Source organism: Notolepis coatsorum (assembly GCF_963971535.1).
Source record: "Notolepis coatsorum genome assembly, chromosome: 4".
Taxonomy (NCBI): Eukaryota; Metazoa; Chordata; class Actinopteri; order Aulopiformes; family Paralepididae; genus Notolepis; species Notolepis coatsorum.
The window spans coordinates 123,169,819-123,190,090 of record NC_140168.1 but is presented as its reverse complement, the minus strand read 5'-3'; the positions used below and the strand labels follow the sequence as shown (position 1 = coordinate 123,190,090).

The following is a 20,272-nucleotide window of genomic DNA, read 5'->3' as shown; positions in this document are numbered from 1 at the left end:
ACACTCCCCGCCAGCAGGGGGTGCTGCAGCCCCCGCAGCACCCCCACTTGCCGCGTCCCTGGGCAGCTGTGCAATCTCCTTGAACTTTAACCGTATACTCTAGTTACATACATTCCCACGGCACACTGAGGTCATAACTAGTATGTGTGTGTGTGTGTGTGTGTGTGTGTGTGTGTGTGTGTGTGTGTGTGTGTGTGTGCACCTGTTCACACAGCCACTCCACCCTATTGGTCAATAATATCAATGAAATTAAGTCAAGCGTTGAGTAGGTAAGTGTGAGAAAACAAGAGTGGGAGAATGTGTGTGTGAGAGAGATAGAAATCATTTGTAAACAGGAAGTGACGACCTGCTATCAGTGTGCACCACCACGTCTGGTAATAGAGGAAAAGTACTGCATGAACTGCAACGTGTGTCACCCATCATGCACGGTCACCTGCACTGTCGCCATCACCCATCGTGCACGGTCACCTGCACTGTCGCCATCACCCATCGTGCACTGTCGCCATCACCCATCGTGCACTGTCACCTGCACTGTCGCCATCACCCATCGTGCACGGTCACCTGCACTGTCGCCATCACCCATTGTGCACTGTCACCTGCACTGTCGCCATCACCCATCGTGCACGGTCACCTGCACTGTCGCCATCACCCATCGTGCACGGTCACCTGCACTGTCGCCATCACCCATCGTGCACTGTCACCTGCACTGTCGCCATCACCCATCGTGCACTGTCACCTGCACTGTCGCCATCAAAGGATTTGATCTGACTAGATGTGAGAAAAGGTTCCATCTAGCCTAGAGTCAGTTGCAAATACATGAGAAGTGGCTGTTAAACAGAGCCACAGGTAGTGGGGCTGGGACATCGTACAGTACATGGCTGTGTAGATGCTGTTCTCTGTAGTTTCAGTTTAGACTTTATTTGAACACATTAATCAACATAAATGTAAATGTGTGAGACAGTGTTAGCCAAAGCAAAATGTTCAACTGTTGTCCCTGGGCCTGGTGTAAAAAAGCTGCTAAAAAAAGAAAGCATAATATATATAGCATGCAAACAGTTAATTAAGAACAGGTTAAAAACACATCATGCAAAATATGTACAGCAGACATGTACAGACAACATACAAACAATGATAAGACATTAGGTACACACGATCATACATGTAATGTGGGCAAGCAAGCAGACAGGGTTAGGGTTCTGAAGGGCTGTTGTGTTCTTCACACGTGTAGTTATTTCTTAACCATGTTTTGAGATTGTGCTTGAATGATCTGTGCGTTTCAATATTGCGGATTGTAAATTGAGTAAGAAAATAGTTTGTGGCGCGGACCCTCGTGTGAGCAGATGTTGTGTTAGATGTGATTTAGTCCAGAATTCATTAACAATCTATAGGCTTTTCCTGTAGGTGGGGAGATGACGGCAGAGAGAATGAAACCTATGGCCAGAACAGTCACTCTTATACATTTCCTCATTGTCAATGAAAAAGTGAGATTAAAACCGTTTGGTTGTTAAAGGAACACGCCAACATTTTGGGAAGTTAGCTTACCGTCTTCTCCAGAGAGAGAGACAAGAAGATAAGATACCAGTTTCCTCTCCGTGCGTTCAGTAGAAAGCCATCTGGCTGCACGTTAGCCTAGCTTAGCACAATGAAGGAAGCGTACATGACCCGTTAGCCTAGGCATTGTCCAACTAACACTTCTCCCGAAGGCTAACCTGTTCATGTCCGCTTCCATTCATTGTGCTAAGATAGCCTAACGTGCAGCCAGATGATATCTTTCTACTGAACGCACAGAGAGGAAACTGGTATCTATCTTCTGGTCTCTCAAAAAGCTAATTTCCCAAAATGTTGGCGTGTTCCTTTAAGTCTGACGTATATTCATGTCCAAGGGCCAGGCGCTCCGCTTCAGACAGCAGGATACTAGGAGCACATTACCCCAAACAGTTTTTCTATGACTCAGATCTATTAAAACAACAAGGGACACTGTCAGCACTGAGGCATGTTGAAAAGACAGAGCCTCAGCCAACGCAGGAAGCCTGGCCCTGGAAACTGTTTATTGGAAGGTTGTTGCCAACGCAGATTGAGAACCACTGGTCTATAGACGCCTTACAATTAGGTGGATTCCATTTTCCATTCATTCATCAATCAATAAATCAATGAATATGAAGGTATACTGCCATCGATCCATGCAAACTAAAGGTATGGGTTTTTACTAGACCCATGCCGACAATATATCACTGATTCTTGAGAGTCGGGACAAAACACTTTTTAATATTATATTTTGAGAATGCACACTATATTGATTAGAGTTGTATATTCATGTAGAGAAAGGTCTGAGCTATTTAACCATGTAAAGGTACGGGCTCTACATAGAAAAACATTTTGAACAAATTCACATGTTTCCCTTTGAAACTTGATTTGGGTTAACTCCGTCAGACACACAAAAAAGTATATAATTCTAATTATTCCAGTCCAACAAGAATCTAAGGTTCTGAAGTATGTTGTAATAGTGTTTAGTTACTCTGGTATGCAATCAAATATAATATATAAACCTCAGGTGTAATTTCACACTATTCTGAAAACACAGATTTAGAAATATTTGCATTTTCAAACTTTGTTTTTAATTTTGATATGATAAAAAAAAAGATCATTAAGTAAATAAGACAAGAGGATGAAGATCTGATGCTCCTTTATTACTTAAACAACATAAACTGAAGAAGGAATTTGTATTTTCCACAGAATTAACAAAAACAAACATCTGACGGTGTTGACAAAGATCTGACGGAGTTGACGAGAAACTGACAGAGTTGACTAAATTGTATGCATCTCTGATAAATGAACACATGCATTTTTTAAACAGATGGAAGTGACAATGATAAGAACATCTACCTCCTCTACACCACTTCCTGATCTCCACTTTCTCACCCTGCACTTCTCCTCTTCGTTTCCTTCTGCATTTCCGATTAGTTTCACTATGATGTCTTGAACTGGGCAGAAACAGAACCTTTTCTGTTGGACCATGGGGATGCAGAAATTTCACTTTTACATCTTGTTGATCAGTATCCACATCGATGGTCTTGGCTAGCCACCAGTGGTCATCATATTAGGGCGGGCCATACTTTTGTGCAAACATGAATTTTAAAGAAATCTTAACATGAGGGGTGTCTAAAATATGTGTTTCTTGTGGGGAATTAAAATATAGGAAACATTTTCGGATATGATAACTCTAACTTACATCATTTTGTATTTCAAACTGGCAGATTTGACCATTTTTCACCCCTTTGCAGGGCCGGACTGGGGGAATTATTCAGGCCAGGAAATATAGTGCGAAATATAGCCCAAGTCAGGCCACTTTTTAAGCAGGGGGTCTGGGGGTCCCCCACCAGGAAGATTTTTGTTACAATGACTTAATTCCCTACATGCTGGTGCAGGACTTTTAAAATGTTTACCCTTTAAATGCCATTGTTTGTGATGGCATCACAAATTATTGTTAAAAAACACACACATTTAAATATTTTCAATATATTAAATGCAAAGTGGATTTTTCTGGGGGGGATTATTACAGGCTAATAATTGTTATAATCATCATGTGTCAATGATTAGCAACAACACTGATTTTGATGGATTTTTAGTTTTTGTAATGTCAGACTTAACAACTCAGAAATCAGAAAAGTTAGAGTATTTCATTTTTAATCTGACATTACAAGAAAAATTTAAATGGTTATGATCAGGACTGAAGTTGAATAAAAGATTTATGCGGGGGGAAAATGACAGGGGATGATGATGATGCATGGTAACATTAGCTATGTTAGCTAGCTAGCATGTTTATTTTTATCACTGACTAACCTGGTGGTCCTGTGGTGCAAGAAAACATTTGGTCAATGTTGCCACATTTAGCGGCAACATTTAGGGCGTCCCGTCTCTGCTCCATGCTTCCTCTTTTTTTCACTGTTGAAGTGTTGAAACATTTCATTTCCAGTAATTCCCATCTGACTGTTCTGTGAAATACAAGCAGTCAGCAGTATGTATTTTTCTCTCCCTCCCTCTCTGCCCCACCCTTCCTCTTTTTTCCACTGTTGAAACATTTCATTTCCAGTCATTTCCATCTGACTGTTCTGTGAAATACAAGCAGTAAGCAGTATGTATTTTTCTCTCTTTCCCTCTCTGCTCGACCCTTCCTCTTTTTCCACTGTCCATCTTCAAGCGCAGGTTATGCTTGAAATTTTTTGTCTTTCGCTGTCTCTCCCTGTCATTTTGCAGAAGTGCCATCTGCCATTCCATTCGCCATCTGAAGACATGGCTCAAAAGGGACTATACCTAGACACTTAGCTTAAGGCACCCTTGCATGTTGTATGAGTCTGTATGTATATAAATGTTAAATGGTATATGTGATGTGTTGTGATGTCACGTTTTGTATGATGCATGTTTTAAGCATCACATTCCCCCACCCCCCTACAAGGACCACAATGGAAATAAGCTCTGAGCTTTTTTGTGTTTCATCCTTGGCAGTATATCCCGACTGTGCTCTTCTGTCACATGTTTATTTTTTATATTGTCAAATAAAGTCATTCATTCATTCATTCATTCATCTCAACTGTCAATCAGTTGTATGGCCTGGTACCGCCTCCACCAATCACATGCGGCTCCCTTTGTGTGTGTGTGACAGACAGACAGAGCTCCCGATGGCCAGTCCGGGCCTTCGCCATACATGGATGCCAACATGAATCTGAAGGAAATCCTAACATGCAAGGTGTCTAAATGATGCATTTCTTAATGGGGAATTTAAATATGAGTACATTTTTGGGATAGGATAACTCTAACCTACATAATTTTGTATTGCAAAATTTCGAAGATTTTAAAAGATATGGGAAATCATTTATAATGACAAAGCCATCATTAGCACTATCCATCATCACACATCGTCACACGTGCAGAGTTCAGGAAGAAATCCTGGACATTCTGTGTTACACCCTGTATGAATGTTGGCCTTTTCTGAGGATGCTCCCTTTCTCTCATTAACTTATAGGTTAACCCAAAGTCTTTCATTTGTTGAAGAAGACGATACTTTTTAAGAATCGTGCCTGATGAACTCAGTGCTGGTTTTTGGCGCCGTGGGCCAGGAGTTTGTTTGTTTGTCTTCAGCTCTCTTCTGAGGATGTGGTGGAATAGCAGGGCCTTTTGGATTTTCTGATTCCTTACTTTGCTTCCTGATAGCATATTCTTTGTTTCCGTGCCTGGAGAGTCCAGTGGTGATGTACAGTATTTGTAGCCTTTTTTCAGCACATTATTGTTTTTCTCAGGTTGTTTTGTTGCTTTGTTACATTTGTAATCTTCTCTTTTAAAGTTTGTATTTATCTTGAATGCCTTTTTCGTGTTTTACTTTGTTTCTGTTCCTGTCTGAGAGACTCTGCGCTGTCTGGCATTGTTATCTAGAATATCCTGATCTGGGGGGGTGTCTGCCTCCAGCACCGCACCTTCACAGGACCTTTTCTATCTGCACCTTTTCTGGACCTCTCTCCAATATTTTCTCCGATACCTCTGTGCCCTGTCTCCCATCTTGTCTATTTCTATAACTTTTTTGTCTTGAACCCTCTTTTTCCACCTTTGTCTTTCCTGCTCTTGCATGACATGTTTGCTCTCTTCGTCACTGTGTAATTCTTCTCTTCTCTTTCATTGGTACTCTCTATTTCTTCTCCTTCGCTCCTCAACTGACAATTTCTGTCTAGCCATGCTTTCCTATAATACAAAAGTCATGAAAATGTATTAGAATAAGACTATAAAATCAGGTGTCTATTTACTAAACATGATTGATTGATTGACGTTAAAGCTGCAGTGCGTAGTTTCTACAACTAGATGTTGCAAACATCTTCACACTGGCTTGTGCAGACAAAATCCATGTTCAGTGGAAGCAGTGGGAGAAAATTCAAAGACATTCATTCCAATAATCCTAGGGTATATTACAACTAGTGCTGTCAATGGATTAAAATATATAATCGTGATTAATCGCATGATTGTCCATAGTTAACTCGCGATTAATCATGAATTAATCGCATTTTTTTTAACATCTTTTTTTATCTACCTTAAACAGATATTTTTCAAGTTCCAAGTTTTAATAATCTTATCAACATGAGTCAACAAATGCTTGCTTTATGCAGCCATTTAACACAAAAGGATGACCCTCATGCATTGCAAATTTGCATCAAATTCAAAACAGAGTGATGCACAAAATAACTTAAAAGAAAATAATAATTTAAAACAATGAATAAAGTGTGCATGAAATAATAGGGGAAAGAAAACGTTAGGAACTTGTTACATTCACCCACACAAGGGCTGAGTAATCACACACCCCCCCTCTCTCTCTCACACTCACACTCTCCCGGCTCTCTTTCTCTCTTGCCCCTTCCTCATCTCTCTCACCCCCCTCTCTCTCTATATATATCTCACACACACACACACACACTTCAGAAACAAACATAGTATCAATGAGAGCATCAATAATACACCTGAGTGAAGTCTAGTAATACAAAAATAATAATAATCTTAAAAGTTAATCGTGAGTTAAAAAAAATAGTGGCGTTAATAGAATCGGGCGATAACTCGTTAATACCGTGTTAACTTTGACAGCCTTAATTACAACTGATAAGATTGTGACAACTGACTAACAAATAATTATCCTGTTGATCACTCCATACCATAATGTATTACACTATGGATGGAAAGTCAGAGAAAGGATGATGCAGCAATCTAGACACGCATGGACCAGTCCTATTTTAAGAATTATTATAAAGATATTAAGATGAAATCAAATCAAATCAAATTTATTTGTAAGGCCCGACAACACACGTTAATGTCCCCATGGGCCGTACACGTCTTCTTTAAACAAGTCAAGAAGAAACATAACAATAAGTCAAGAACAGAACAAGAACACCATAAGGTCCAACAAATTTAAAAGAAATGCAAATAAATGAAAGAATGCAAGCACTCCCAGACATACCCCACGCGAAGGTAAGGAACAACTCACTAAAACCTAACAAATATCCACAGTTTACCACCGTGCCCCTCTGCTCTGATGATCTAAGTAAACAGTATAATAACAAGAATAACTGTTTTCTTCTGTCTTGTATCTCTTCTGGGATATGAAAGGGCAACATGGAACTCCTTCCCCGCTCTATAAGAGGCAAGAGTAGATGTTTGGTAGTGAAAACTACACACTGCACCATATTTTACATCAATCAATCAATCAACGTAGACAAGTGATATATTTATATTTATTTATTAACACATGTGCTGGGAAAGTAAGACAATTATTCAATAAGCAGACCACAGCCTGCCCATGCTCTGATGCATGCTATTATATGCACACTTCTGTGCAGATAAAACTCTGAAATAACATTTAAATCCTTTACCATGTTCAAAAATAGTATAATAATAGCATATTATGAGGTTATTGATGGATTTGTCAACTCCATCAGTTTACACGTCAACTCCGTCAGACACACAATCTGATGGAGTTGACGTCTGACGGAGTTGACAAAAGGGCACACATTTTCCCTCCAAGCCTGTATTGTGCACTGCAGCTAGCTAGTTTTTTTGGCAGTTGCTAGCTGTCTTAATAATCTCACTGAAACACTTGAATTCAATCCACTATTGTTTTTTTAAAAGTATAATAACGGAGAGACGGTGTTGACATGTTCCAGCTGTGACCATCGGAATATTGACATTGTTTGTCTAAAATATCAAAAAGTGTAAAACTTACCAGACCATGTGTGGTAGTGTTGCATTCACCACATTCAGGGGAAGGAAAAGGGGTCCTCAGGGATAGAGCTAGCCATGCTATTGCCTGATTTAATTAGGTTTATGAAAAGGTCTGACAGAGTTGACATAAACTGAGGACACAACTTTGATAGGTAGATTTCTATGGGCAATATTATTTGAGTTTCATGGCATGCATTGTTTTATACATGTATAACCATTATCTTTGATTTGATATGTATGTTTTCACAAGTGGAGAGGTCTTTCAAGCTTTTTTGGGCTGGTCAATAATGTAACCCCTTGCTGAGGACAAGATAATTAACATGGGAGCTTCTAACCACAGATTATACATTTAAACAAATATCGCCCAAAAAACAAATATATGTGCTAAAACATAACATCAGTATACACAATACCTTTAGATGTAACTTTGTGAGTATATCACTCATTATGAATTTCTTTATTTTTTATATAAATTAGACTTTTCTATGTAGGACATGTTTTGTCCCAACTCTCAAGAATCAGTGATATATATATTAAGGCTGTCAAAGTTAACTCGTTATTAACGCAAAATTATATTAACACCACTTTTTTTTATTGCAAGATTAACGTTAAAATAATTTTTTTTAATTATTATTATTATTATTATTTTTTTTACTAGACTTCACTCAGGTGTATTATTGATACTCTCATTGATACTATGTTTGTTTCTGACTCAATGTGTGTGAGAGAGAGAGGGGGGGGCGAGTACTCAGCCCTTGTGTGGGTGAATGTAACAAGGTCCTAACTTTTTCTTTCCCCTATTATTTCATGCACACTTTATTCATCGTTTTAAATAAAAAAAAATAAAGTTATTTTGTTTGTTTTGAATTTGATGCAAATTTGCAATGCATACAAATATATATATACAAACTGTATAAAAAATATTCCTTGCAGCAGTATTTAAAAAGTTTAAGAAATAGACCATTATTTATGAAATAGGACCATGATGAGGACAATTGTATTACAAGATATACCGTTATAACATCAAAACTAAGGAAAAGGTTGTGATAATAGTTGGTCATATCGCCCAGCCCTAGTTCATCCTGCCGCAGGAGCGAGCAGCCAGGATAAAAATAATCCCACTCTGTTGTGAAAGGTGTAAATTACGTGATAACAACAGACCTGAATCTCATCTCTAGCACCAACCCTGCCCAAGCCCAGACCCGGCGGCATGGGCGGGCATTGGGGGGCCTGGCCCGCCCACTGAGTCAGCTGTGCCCACCCTGTATTTTTTTTTTTTTTTAATCAAAGTCGACTATCCAAATGCTTAGTCGGGGACAGCCCTAGTGGGCACTGATGTCAACAACAACACTACTGAAGCTAGCACAGCACTCTGTGAGAATTCGTTTTCTGCCCTCAAGAACATCTTTACAGAACATCGCCTTATACATCGACGCAAGGCCAATTTAATTCAGTTGGCATTTGAGAAGGACTTAACAAAAAAGTTCAGGAATGAGTTAAGTGGAGGGGCAGTGTTTTAAGAAGATTTCACTCTGTCCCCAAACGATGGTGAGTAGCCTGTGGAGGAATTTTGTTTGCTTTTTTATGCACTTTATTTTTGTCAGTTCAGTTCAGTTTGTCAGTGAATTCAGACGTGTTGAATAAATGGAGACTTTTCAAAGATATAGAATAGAATAGAGTAGAAATGTATTATCCTGAGGGAAATTTGACACTCCAAATCACTCAACATTAAACATTTAGACAGAACAAGTCACAAATAAGAATAACAAAACAAATGGCCTAAGAATAGAATAAAATGAAATAAAATAAAAATAGAATAAAAGATACAGTAAATAAATACAGTAAAAATATACTGAAGTCTACAGTAGGTGTAATATTGCACAGTGCTGTTTAAAAAGTAAGAGTCCAGGAAGATGGTAACTGTCACTCTGTGCTCAGTGATGCAGTGAGGCACAGTGATGCGTTTTATAAAGTCTGATGGCTGTCGGAATGAAGGACTTCCTGTGCCGTTCAGTGCTGCATTTAGGTAGTGTGAGCCTATAACATGCTCCTCCTGTCAGCCAAGTCTGTGTATAGTGGGTGGGAGGGGTTTTCCCTGATGGCCTGGAGCTTAGCAAGGCTCCTCCTCTCCGCCACCCTCGCTAGGGTGTCCAGCTACACGCTAACCACGCTACTGGCCTTCCTGACCATCTTACCCAGCCTGTCTGTGTCCCCTGCTCTCAGTCCGCTGCCCCAGCAGGTCTGTTATATATATCCGTTCAGTCTGTTTTTGTATAAGTGAATGTTCTTAAGATAGAGAAATTAGATTTTTCAATTGCCTCTCTGCTGTTTAGTTCAGCACCGTGGGCAACACCAAGCAAGCCACAGCGCCGTTGTCCCAGCTGAAACGTATAAAAGGGAACCTGTGTTGAAAAACCATTGTGCCCCCCCGAGAACATTTTATGCCCCCCCACTAATTTGTTTCTGCTACCTGGTCTGCCCAAGCCTCTGGCAACACTGGCAATAAGTGGATAATTGATCGATCCGACACTCCACCCCCACCACATCTGCCTATTAAATCGCTGCTCAAAACACACCTTTTCCCTGGCCTTTGACCAGTTAGCTTGCCACTTGCACACTACGTTTGCTGTTACTCTGGACTCTTTATCTATTTTCTTGTCTCTTTTATATTGCACCTTGCTCGTTTTCTTAAATGTACAATACCTGAGGGCTGTACGTTAACTTTTTTTGCACATAGCACTGGTGCTACAGAGGTTGATAGTTTTGTAGCACAGGCCAAAATCTTGTAGCACAAGTATAAAAACGTGTTATATTTCTAACAGTCACAAATGTGCCTATTGTATTTGTGTTATTTAGTTGTAGTGCCATGTTTGGCTGTCATTTTCATGCTGACAAGTTGACATCACACAGCCAGACATGTTACGTGTAAGGAATTATGGGACTTGGTGTTGGATGTATGGACTCTACTAGGGGTGGGAATCACCAGTTTCATCACGATACGATATCGATTCTTTGGACAACGATATACGATATTTGCCGATATCTGCCACGATACGATGCAGGTGCCTGCAATCGATACGAGACGATATAATAAGCCCATGTAACACAATCAGTAACATTTAGATCAACTCAAAAAAGGTAACGAAAATATAATTTGAAAAAAATTTATTTAGCTCTTCCAGACATTTAAATGAAAAAACAATCTATTGTTTTTAATACAAATAGACATCCTGTTCACTGTAAAGTGCCACGTTTTGATATAATTGAGCTTTAAACTTCAAGTAAATTTTTTTGGAACTCACAACAACCTAAAACCCCTTCCTCTCCCAAACCGTTTCTACAATTGTTTTATGTTGCATGATGATCATGAATTAATTTTTTTTTTTTATATTTGAATATCAACATTATCTGTCCATCCTCAGTAATCCTCAGTTTACTATAATACCGGTATACTTCTGACTTAACATCGTCTTTCCAAACGCGCACACAGAGAAAGGGAGAGTGCCCCCCCCCCTCCCCCAGTCCCCACTTTCTGCTGTTCTCTATGGCTCTGCCTCTGATCAGGATTAGCTTGTTAGTTTACGCTAACGTAACGTTAATTTCGGGCGATGTGGGCATAAAGGAATGGCGACGACGATGCAAAGCATGTTAGATGTTTCACCCGTTGTGAAAAAAAAACACCAGACTTATTTCAGGTCGCAAAATAGGCAGACATTAGCACGGACTGGGCGGATATGACTCGCCGAGTTGCCACAGGATTTTCAAAATAAGAGTATCGATATGAACCGAACGTTGCTAGCTGCCGGAGCCATAGTTATTATAGCTGGAGCTGCGCTTGGGGCGGAAATGAGACCCGCCACAGGATTTTCAAAATAAGAGTATCGATATGAACCGAATGCCTATCGCACCAGTGCTACTGAAGTAAATCCATTCATCACACAGATCGATGTTGATGTAGCACGTGAGACATATCTCGCACTGTACAGCCCTCTGTAATTTTACTTGTTACTGCATTGTATGTGTTTTTATCATGTCCTACCTGTGAAGCACTTTGGTTGGCTTTTAGTCATTGTAAATGTGCTATAGAAATAAAGCTGACTTGGGGCGGCTAGGTGGTGTAGTGGGCAAGGCACTCGCCACCAGTGTGGAGACGCTAGGATTCGCGTGTTCGAATCCAGCTCTCCACATTGTTTTTCAGTTTGGCTGGTCGTCCGCAGTAATACACATTGGCCGTATTACGGGGAGGGAAAACTGAAGGGTGGGGATCGAACGTTGTGAACAAGCGACTCCTACAAGTCGGTTGGTGCGCCTGTGCAGTAGAATCAGGAAGTGTCGGGGGCAGCGTGAGCCTCCCATGCGTTACTCCTCGACACTGAGAGATCGAGCTGCGCAGGTGAAAAGATGCGACTGCTGTTACCTCAAGTACCGGAGGGGACTTGTGCTATGTATGACTTAGTCCACATTGCAGCCGGCTTGTGGGAGGCAAGAAACAGCGTTCGTGACAGGGGAGGGTTGAATTGGATGATACGAAATTGGGATGGGAGAAAATATGGAAAAATGGGAGAAAAAGTGGATAAAAAAAAAGAAATAAAGCTGACTTGAATTGACACGCAGTCTTCGCTTGACTGAGGAAAGCAACAGTTGTGATTTGTGGATCAAGAAAAGTGGGCAGGGCTTGAGATGGGTCAGTTTCCGATCACACATTTCATTTCCACGCTAACTCACTGTGGTAAAGACCATTTCTGTGCTGAGATGTTGAGCGATAGGAGCCCAGAGGAACCTGCATGTGTAAACGCTTCAGAAGAAGTACTAACCTAGAACCACAGCGCCAGATATCACTGACATCCAAGAAGGGGGACCCCCCGCTTGAAACGGGCCTTCTAAGGTTTCTCTTCTCCACATCGCCTGTGGTGCTTTTTTCCTATTGCTAGGTTTTTAGTGAGTTTCTCCTTACCTTCGCTGGGGTGTCTGGGAGTGTTGCATTTATTTATTTTACATTTATTTAGGATTTCATGGTAGGTTTTTTGTTCTTGATTTATTGTGATGTTTCTTCTGGACTTGTTTAAAGAAGACTTGTCCGGCCCATGGGAACATTACCTTGTGATTGCGGGCTTTACAAATACATTTGATTTGATTTGATAAGACTCAACAAGATGACTGAGGTCGCTTTCACATATAGTTTTGGTGGACTCGGTGCGGTTCTGGTGGTGAAGTTGCAACATTGTTGCATTCTTCATTTGGTTCGCCTGCGTTCACACTAAAATCTGTGAGGCGGACCGAGTCCTTCTGAACAATGTCACGCGGTCGAAAAGGGCGCTCGTCTATTGGACACAATGGAGAGTGGAAATCCCTCCCTTTCAGGAAGTGAAATGCGCGTCAACACAAACTGCGTGAAGCGTGATAGTAGCAGAGACGTGGCATTGATCCATCGTTCGATTATAATTCCCATTACCGCCATCCTCTCGCTAAACAACTTGTACACCTCGTTGTTTTTGTGAGTGCCCACATTCCCCACAAGCAGCTGTTTTATTTGGTCTTCAGCCCCCCAAGTCTGTCCACGAGACATGTTTACACAGTGTGCTTGTTTTGCAGTGAATGCGCACCGCGGTAATATTAATAATAATAACAGCTGTGTTTTTTTTCTTCCTTGTTCTACCCCAAGATGCACAGTAGATGGATAGATAGATAGATAGATAGATAGATGCAGTGTGCTTGTTTTGCAGTGAATGCGTGCCGCGGTAATAATGTAATAAATACGTGAGTTATATCAGTAGCAGGAGAAACTTGCTATTTAGCAGGGAAACTGCTATTTGTCCTAATGCCCTGAAATAACCAACTTCACAACCGGGGTACAAGAAGTAACAACTTTATTTTATTCAAGTACCTATACTAAGCGATTATACCGAGGACACGGGATCTATTAATTAAGAGGACCAATTGGGTACCGTAGGGCTCCTATTGTACAACACCCTCTTATATGAGGCACTGCAATTATAAAACACGGTGTGTCTAATCCCACCTATTAAACACCCTCTTATATGAGGCACTGCAACTGCACACCACGGTGTGTCTAATCCCACGCATTAAACACCCTCGGTAAGAGGCACAGCAATTGCACCCACCACCACGGTGTGTTTAATCCCACACATTAAACACCCTCTGTAAGAGGCACAGCCCTTGGAACAAAAGGCTTAATAAACCACGCACTTTAGACACCCTCTCGACGAGGCATTTGCAAAACACATTGAACCATAGTTAATTAAGGAACACTCTTCCGGCAATAATTAATCCCCCCTCTCGTCTTCCCATGTCCCTCCTCAATCGGTCATACTCAATATCTTACCGGCTTGGCTATACAATAAATAGGGCATAAATAGGGGATAGGAAGAAAATAGCCTATATGCAGATAAAATTAAGAGGCACGGTAGAATACAAAGAGCATAACTATAGGATACCATAATAATACCATATACAATACAATATCAATTTACACAGTAGGCCTATACAGCTTATAAAAATAGAGCATAATACAACATCCTATATAAGTGCAAATGTGGGTAACAGTGGACTTAACTCGCGCGCGCGCGCCCCCCCCCCCCCCCCCCCCCGAGGGTCGAAGCTTGGACCCCGTCCAACTCTCCGGGCGAATGTTCCGGCACACGGTGGTCCTCCAGGTTGCAGTTTGATTTGTAACCTGGTAAACGTACCCGGTGTCCGCGAGGACGTGCCAAGTATAAGGTCTTTGGGAGCGATGTAACTCAGTACCCTCTATATCCCGTACCTATCTGTCTCCAGGAGGGTAAGCCTCCCCTCCTCTCGCTACCGGTACCTGTGGACGGCTGGCTAACTTATCTTCATCGCCGGCGGATAACTCTCCACGATCGACCCCACCCCCCGGGCCCTAACAGAGTCTGGTTACTGCTCGCGTGCTCCAACCCCGATATCTGAGTCCCACCGGCTTATCAATAGTCTCAGCGTCTCATCCCCGCACACAATCAGCAACACCCAAGTTCAATAATGAAGCCACTTGAGTCCCTGCTCCTGACGTCATTACTTCGGCCCATTCACATCAAAATAATATACCCAAGATGGTTTATCAGGTGACTTCCTACATTTGGTTCGATGAAGCCGAACCAAGACCGACGTTTTCAGGCGGACCAGAGTTCGACTGTTTTGGTCCGCGAACCGAGTTCGACGCGCATTCACACAGACCCGAAAAACCGGACTATCGAATTCTGGTCCGAAAGTCCGGACCAAACAGCCCCTGTGTGAAAGCGACCTTAGATAGAAAACAGACAGCAACACCAGGTTTGGCTCACATCACCATTATCTCTTCCATGTTTATTTATTTTGTAACAAAAAATACCTAAACACAAAAAGAAACAAGGAAAACAACAAAAGTGAAAGAAAAATATAAAGAGCATGAAAGATATATATGGAAAGGAAACCGGATATGGACATAAACGGAGATCCACTGAGACCACTGGAGACACAAACCGTTAAGAGAACGTGTGTGCTGGATTTTGAGTACGGCTAAAGAAATACATTTTACACAGTTGTACCCACTCACCAGATTGGTTAGGTTAGACAGTAGTAATCTCAGTGTATTGGGGAGGGGGGGGGGTTAAGTTTAACTACTGTATATGAAATGTATACATGTGAACCCAGTCCTTTAAAAGTGGAACCACCACCCATACATAAGAACTTGAAGGCGTTATTTCCTTGGGGTAGGAATGTTCAATCGACTCGTCCCATAAAGCCAGAAACCAGAGAAGACTCTTAACTTGTGATGTCATCAGGCATAAAGCGTGGAGCTGCTCCGTTGACAATTGACTCTTTTTTTGGAATATTCCTTTTCCATCAGTATCGTCAGTTGTGAAACAGAAAATGTACCCATAATCTCAGAATATTCCTCCTGGCGTTCTCAGTGTCATCTTCACATCTTTACAGTTTCATCATCGTCTATAGAGCAGCTTCAGACGCTGCACCCAATGACATCACAAGTCTGAATTCTAGCACTCTAGTTTCTGGATTTGGGAAAGTTGTTCATATTCACTAATATTTTGATCCGTCTATAGACTATAGGAATAAGACGTGTGAACTCGTATGATTGGGTGGTGTTGCCCTTTTAAGTCGCAAAGATTATTATTATTATTGTTATTATTATTACTATTTATATAGTTTTGTTCATAATGTAGGCTGATTGATGAGACCTTTCCTTTGCCACAAACATCCAAAAGAAGCACAGATGCAAGTCGGCAAACGAGTTGAGTGGATCAGAGTGGATCATCTGCAAGTATGACGGAGTGTCATATCAGAGGGGGGATAAACTGAAGGGGAGCATCACTAATAATATTCAGAAAACATACCAGCATTCTGGCCATGCTTTAAAATGAGACATTACAGCAACAATGTAATGAAACCAAGGCGTTATGAGGGAAAAGGTGATTTTTTCTTTCTTTCAAAGAGTGAATGTATAGCATCTGGTTCCACTTTGACCAAATGATTCTTTCAATCGTTCATGATTAATTTAATTCACTCGGGAAATCGGAGCGAGTACGTTTGGCGTTCGAGAGACTCTAGTGAGTGACAGCATGGTGGTGAACTCTTTCTAAGAACTCTAGGCCTCTGTGCGCTGCTTTCGAACAAAGGCTGTAAAGATACTGATCTCCGTTGCGACACGCGACGCCCAGCATGCAAACTAGGAGGCGTCGCCCCCACGAGAGCCCAGGGGTGCGATGGAGAGACGGGTCGACAGTCTGGAGTCCAGGTGAAACCAATAACACGACTACAACAGAGTTAACCCTGTGGTCCACTAGGGAGTTGGAAGTGAAACCCAAACCCGGAGGAGTCCAGTCCGGGAAAAAGTCCAGAAATGGTTGATACCGGTCGAGCCCGGTCCGGGCCAGATCGGTCCAGGTTCTTGTTTTATGTGCGGTTGGATCCGGAGGCGCCATCCTCGTCGTCAGGGGGACAGTCGATGAAGTCGGCCAACATGGAGGAGATGGCCTCTTCGTCCTTCTAGAGAGAGACACACAGAGATAGTTTTTATTTATTATTATCATTATATATTCTTTCTTTTTGTTTGTTTTATTGAAAAATAAACTGACATGATCACGTGTTGTAAACGGCTTTGGCAACACTGTTCATTATTTGACATTCATGCCAATAAAGCAACTTTGAATTTGATAGAGAGACACACATACACACAGACAGAGAGACAGAGAGGGAGAGATACGAGATTGAGAGGGAGAGAGAAAGAGGAAGAGAGGGTGTGTATATCATAATCATCATTTATTAATTCGTACATGGAATTACCACAGTCCAACAGTACATATTAATATAATCCACCAAATCCCATGGCCGAAAGGAGCAGGAAGAAGAAAAATTCTTGCGACATTGAACAAGGCATAATAGGAGCTGGTGAGAGTGTTATCATACACCAATCTAGTGAGAAGGACATTCATTGTATTATTAAGCCTTATTTCCATATAAACACAGATCAACTGATCAATCATTAACCACAATCATTCACATTACAAAAGAAGTTATTTGAATATCAAATAGATATTACCCTCCTTCTTCTGTGGAGTGGAATATCAAACAGACAACCAGCCAACCATAGCCGTATGAAATATGGTTGTGGTTGTGTGCGTGCGTGCGTCATTCCACTTCCCTTTTTATTTTCTGTAAAGTGTCTTTGTTTCTTGAAATACACTTTTAATCAGTGGTGCAGTGGTGGTGCCACGCGGTACCACGCCGTCCCAGCACTTTTCTGAGCAGAAGTACACGCACACAAAAATGCGTTCACAACTTTCACTCGACTCGTATTTAAGTACCGGTACTCAGCTATCACCTAGTCTTTGCATAACAATAGCATAGCAATAGCATAACAAAGAACGAGAAGTGCAAAACCAAAATACAAGCCCTGTACCAATTGGTGGGGGTTTGCTTGAGCTGTGGAACCAAATGGTCCCGACTGGAAGGATGAGACATTTCTTAAGTTGTGCTTCAGAAGGAAACTGTCCTTCTGTAAACTGTAAGTTACATTGTTAATTTAGTTTGTATTTACTTTTCTAGTTTAAGTTAAAGAAATTGTAACTACAATATTGTATCTACAATTACATTTAAAACATTGTTTGTTTTTCAACCATATCTGTTGACAATATAATTTCTTTATACCGGTATATTGAATGCTACATCCTGCTACCCTTTTCAGCTTCTCTATTTCAAGGCAATATTTACAAAACTAAACTAAAACTAGTAATTTCCTATACAAATGTAGCCGGTGTGATCTTGTCTGCGTTGTGTTTTAAAGTCGATTCGACCCCTGTTAAGGGATCGCCCTGAGTGGGAGTTGAACCCCGGACGCCGGCGTCGCGGGCGGCATCACAGACCACTAAGCAAGAAGTGAATTCACTTCTTGCTTCCGGGTCTGGATGCCTCTGGGGAGTGAGTTTACTTGCAGTACCGCTTACCATCCACAGCCACGTCACTACTTGTACCCGTGACTGTGGATATACTGCGGTACCTCCGTTACACAAACATGTTTCCTACTATTTATGCATAATAATCATCTGTTCTGTGCGCACGCGAGGGAACATGTATGCGTGCACGCGCGGGAGCGTGCGTGCACGTGGCGTCATTTAAACAGAGTACAGGCACTTCTGATATTACGACTGCACCCCTGCTTTTAATATAAGCACCTTTAACATGTATTAATATTTAATGTATTATTAAAATCACAGAATGCGCGGTTGACACTCAAGTTTGAGTGAGCAATGAATAACTGCCCAATATATTAAGCACATATAAATTCAAAGAATGCACAATTTGTTTTGTATACACACTGTATATATATTTATTAGGGCTGGGACTTTATCGCGTTAATTCAGATTACAGAATTTTTTGTACGTAAAAAAATTACGGATTTTATCGCACGTCGCGGCACTTTGCTCTCATCTGTCGGCTCTGGGCTGCATTTTTCGCCGATCATCCAATACACCGTTCGAAAGTTGAAAGTCCGCCTTTCGATCACCACCACACTCAACCAATTGCGTGCTTCGGATCTCGAGTTACAAGACAATATATCCGGCGAGTGTCATTTGACAGGCCGCTCCGTCAAGTGACCACATCAGACTGTAAACGGTCCTGAACTGACCAATCACCGCTGATGGTGAAAATGATTGATCACCATTGTAACCAAGGAGCGTCTGCTCCGAAAGCGATCCCAGACGGGCGGGTGAGTGGGGAAAGGTGATGAAGAAGTCCTTTGTCCTGACTCAAGTGTCTGAATGAATGGAAGTGGCCATTTTGGATAATCACGCTGAATTCTTGCCAGGTACACACATTACAGAAACCATTGTCAAGCACTCATTTTCAGTGGGATTTTTATAAGATTTGGACCTGTACTACATATGACTTCAGGCTATGGAACCATTGTGTTTTCCAGCTCCTACCTCTCAGCTGGAACTTAAAAACAGGCATCTGGCAACCATTAAACAGAAATTGACCTTTCCTGCACATTTGAACTGTTCTTTTACTTATTTTATTTCAGAATGTATGTTTGTAAGTGCAAATAACAATAAACAAATAATAAACAAACTAAATGTGAGTACACAAAACTTTTACTCCAGTGTGTTCAAGCCTGTTACTCTATTTCATTAGCACTCAAAGTGATTTTTCTTTATTGTGTAAGAAACTTCGGAATGTTACCTTTCAAAATAGAAAAGGTAATTTGCTATATATATATATATATATATATATATATATATATATATATATATATATATATATATATATATATATATATATATATAATTCCTAAAATTGCTGCACTTTGTTAAAAATTGCATTGATCCGACTGTTGGTCTGTGTAGTAGCTAATAAACAACATTTTGCTGCTTAAACGTATGTATAATGTATATTCATTGATTCACTCGTGTACCAAAATCCATTTGAATTGAAAGATTTAGCTTTTCACATCAAATATTGATATGCGTTTAAAATGCGATTCATTTGGATGAATTAACTATAAAGTCTCGAATTAATTAGATAATCCGAGTCCCACCACTAATATTTATTGTTTTCGTGGTTTAAAAAACAAAATTGCAGGTAGCCTACTAGCCATGGTGATGGCTGCTTTGTCTTCTGGTTTGTATAGTTCAATGATGGTGGCAGGGGCACAAGGCACATCCAAGGAAACTATAAAAGAAGGAAGGGTCATGGCACATTGGTGCCAAGTGTGAAAACGTTCAGTTTGGCCGACATTGAGTTAAATGGCATCGCCATCTCCTCGTTTATGTAATTTAAATAGAGTACCTCGGATGTCAGAATAGCTTGTATATTTTGCTTCTCCATACATCTCCCATAGGCTCAAACCACGTCATGTTAGGTCACGTTTTTAAACCAGGTCATGTTCTGTATCATAGTGGATCCGCTCGGCATCACTCATGCACTGTCCTCGCACACGTGCACTGAATAAAGACCACAATGTACCTTTATATCCCAATATTTGTCTGAC

At 40.9% G+C, this 20,272-nt stretch overlaps 1 protein-coding gene across 1 annotated transcript in view; it reads right to left on the bottom strand.

Annotated features, from left to right (window-relative positions):
* Nucleotides 1-15,032: 15,032 nt before the first annotated feature.
* pelp1 (proline, glutamate and leucine rich protein 1) overlaps nucleotides 15,033-20,272 on the bottom strand; it is a 78,048-nt gene continuing 72,808 nt past the window's right edge. Inside the window, exon 19 of the mRNA XM_084312091.1 lies at nucleotides 15,033-16,770. Coding sequence (XP_084168217.1) covers nucleotides 16,678-16,770 — 93 coding nt within the window. The 3' untranslated portion in view covers nucleotides 15,033-16,677. The remainder of the gene's footprint in view (nucleotides 16,771-20,272) is intronic.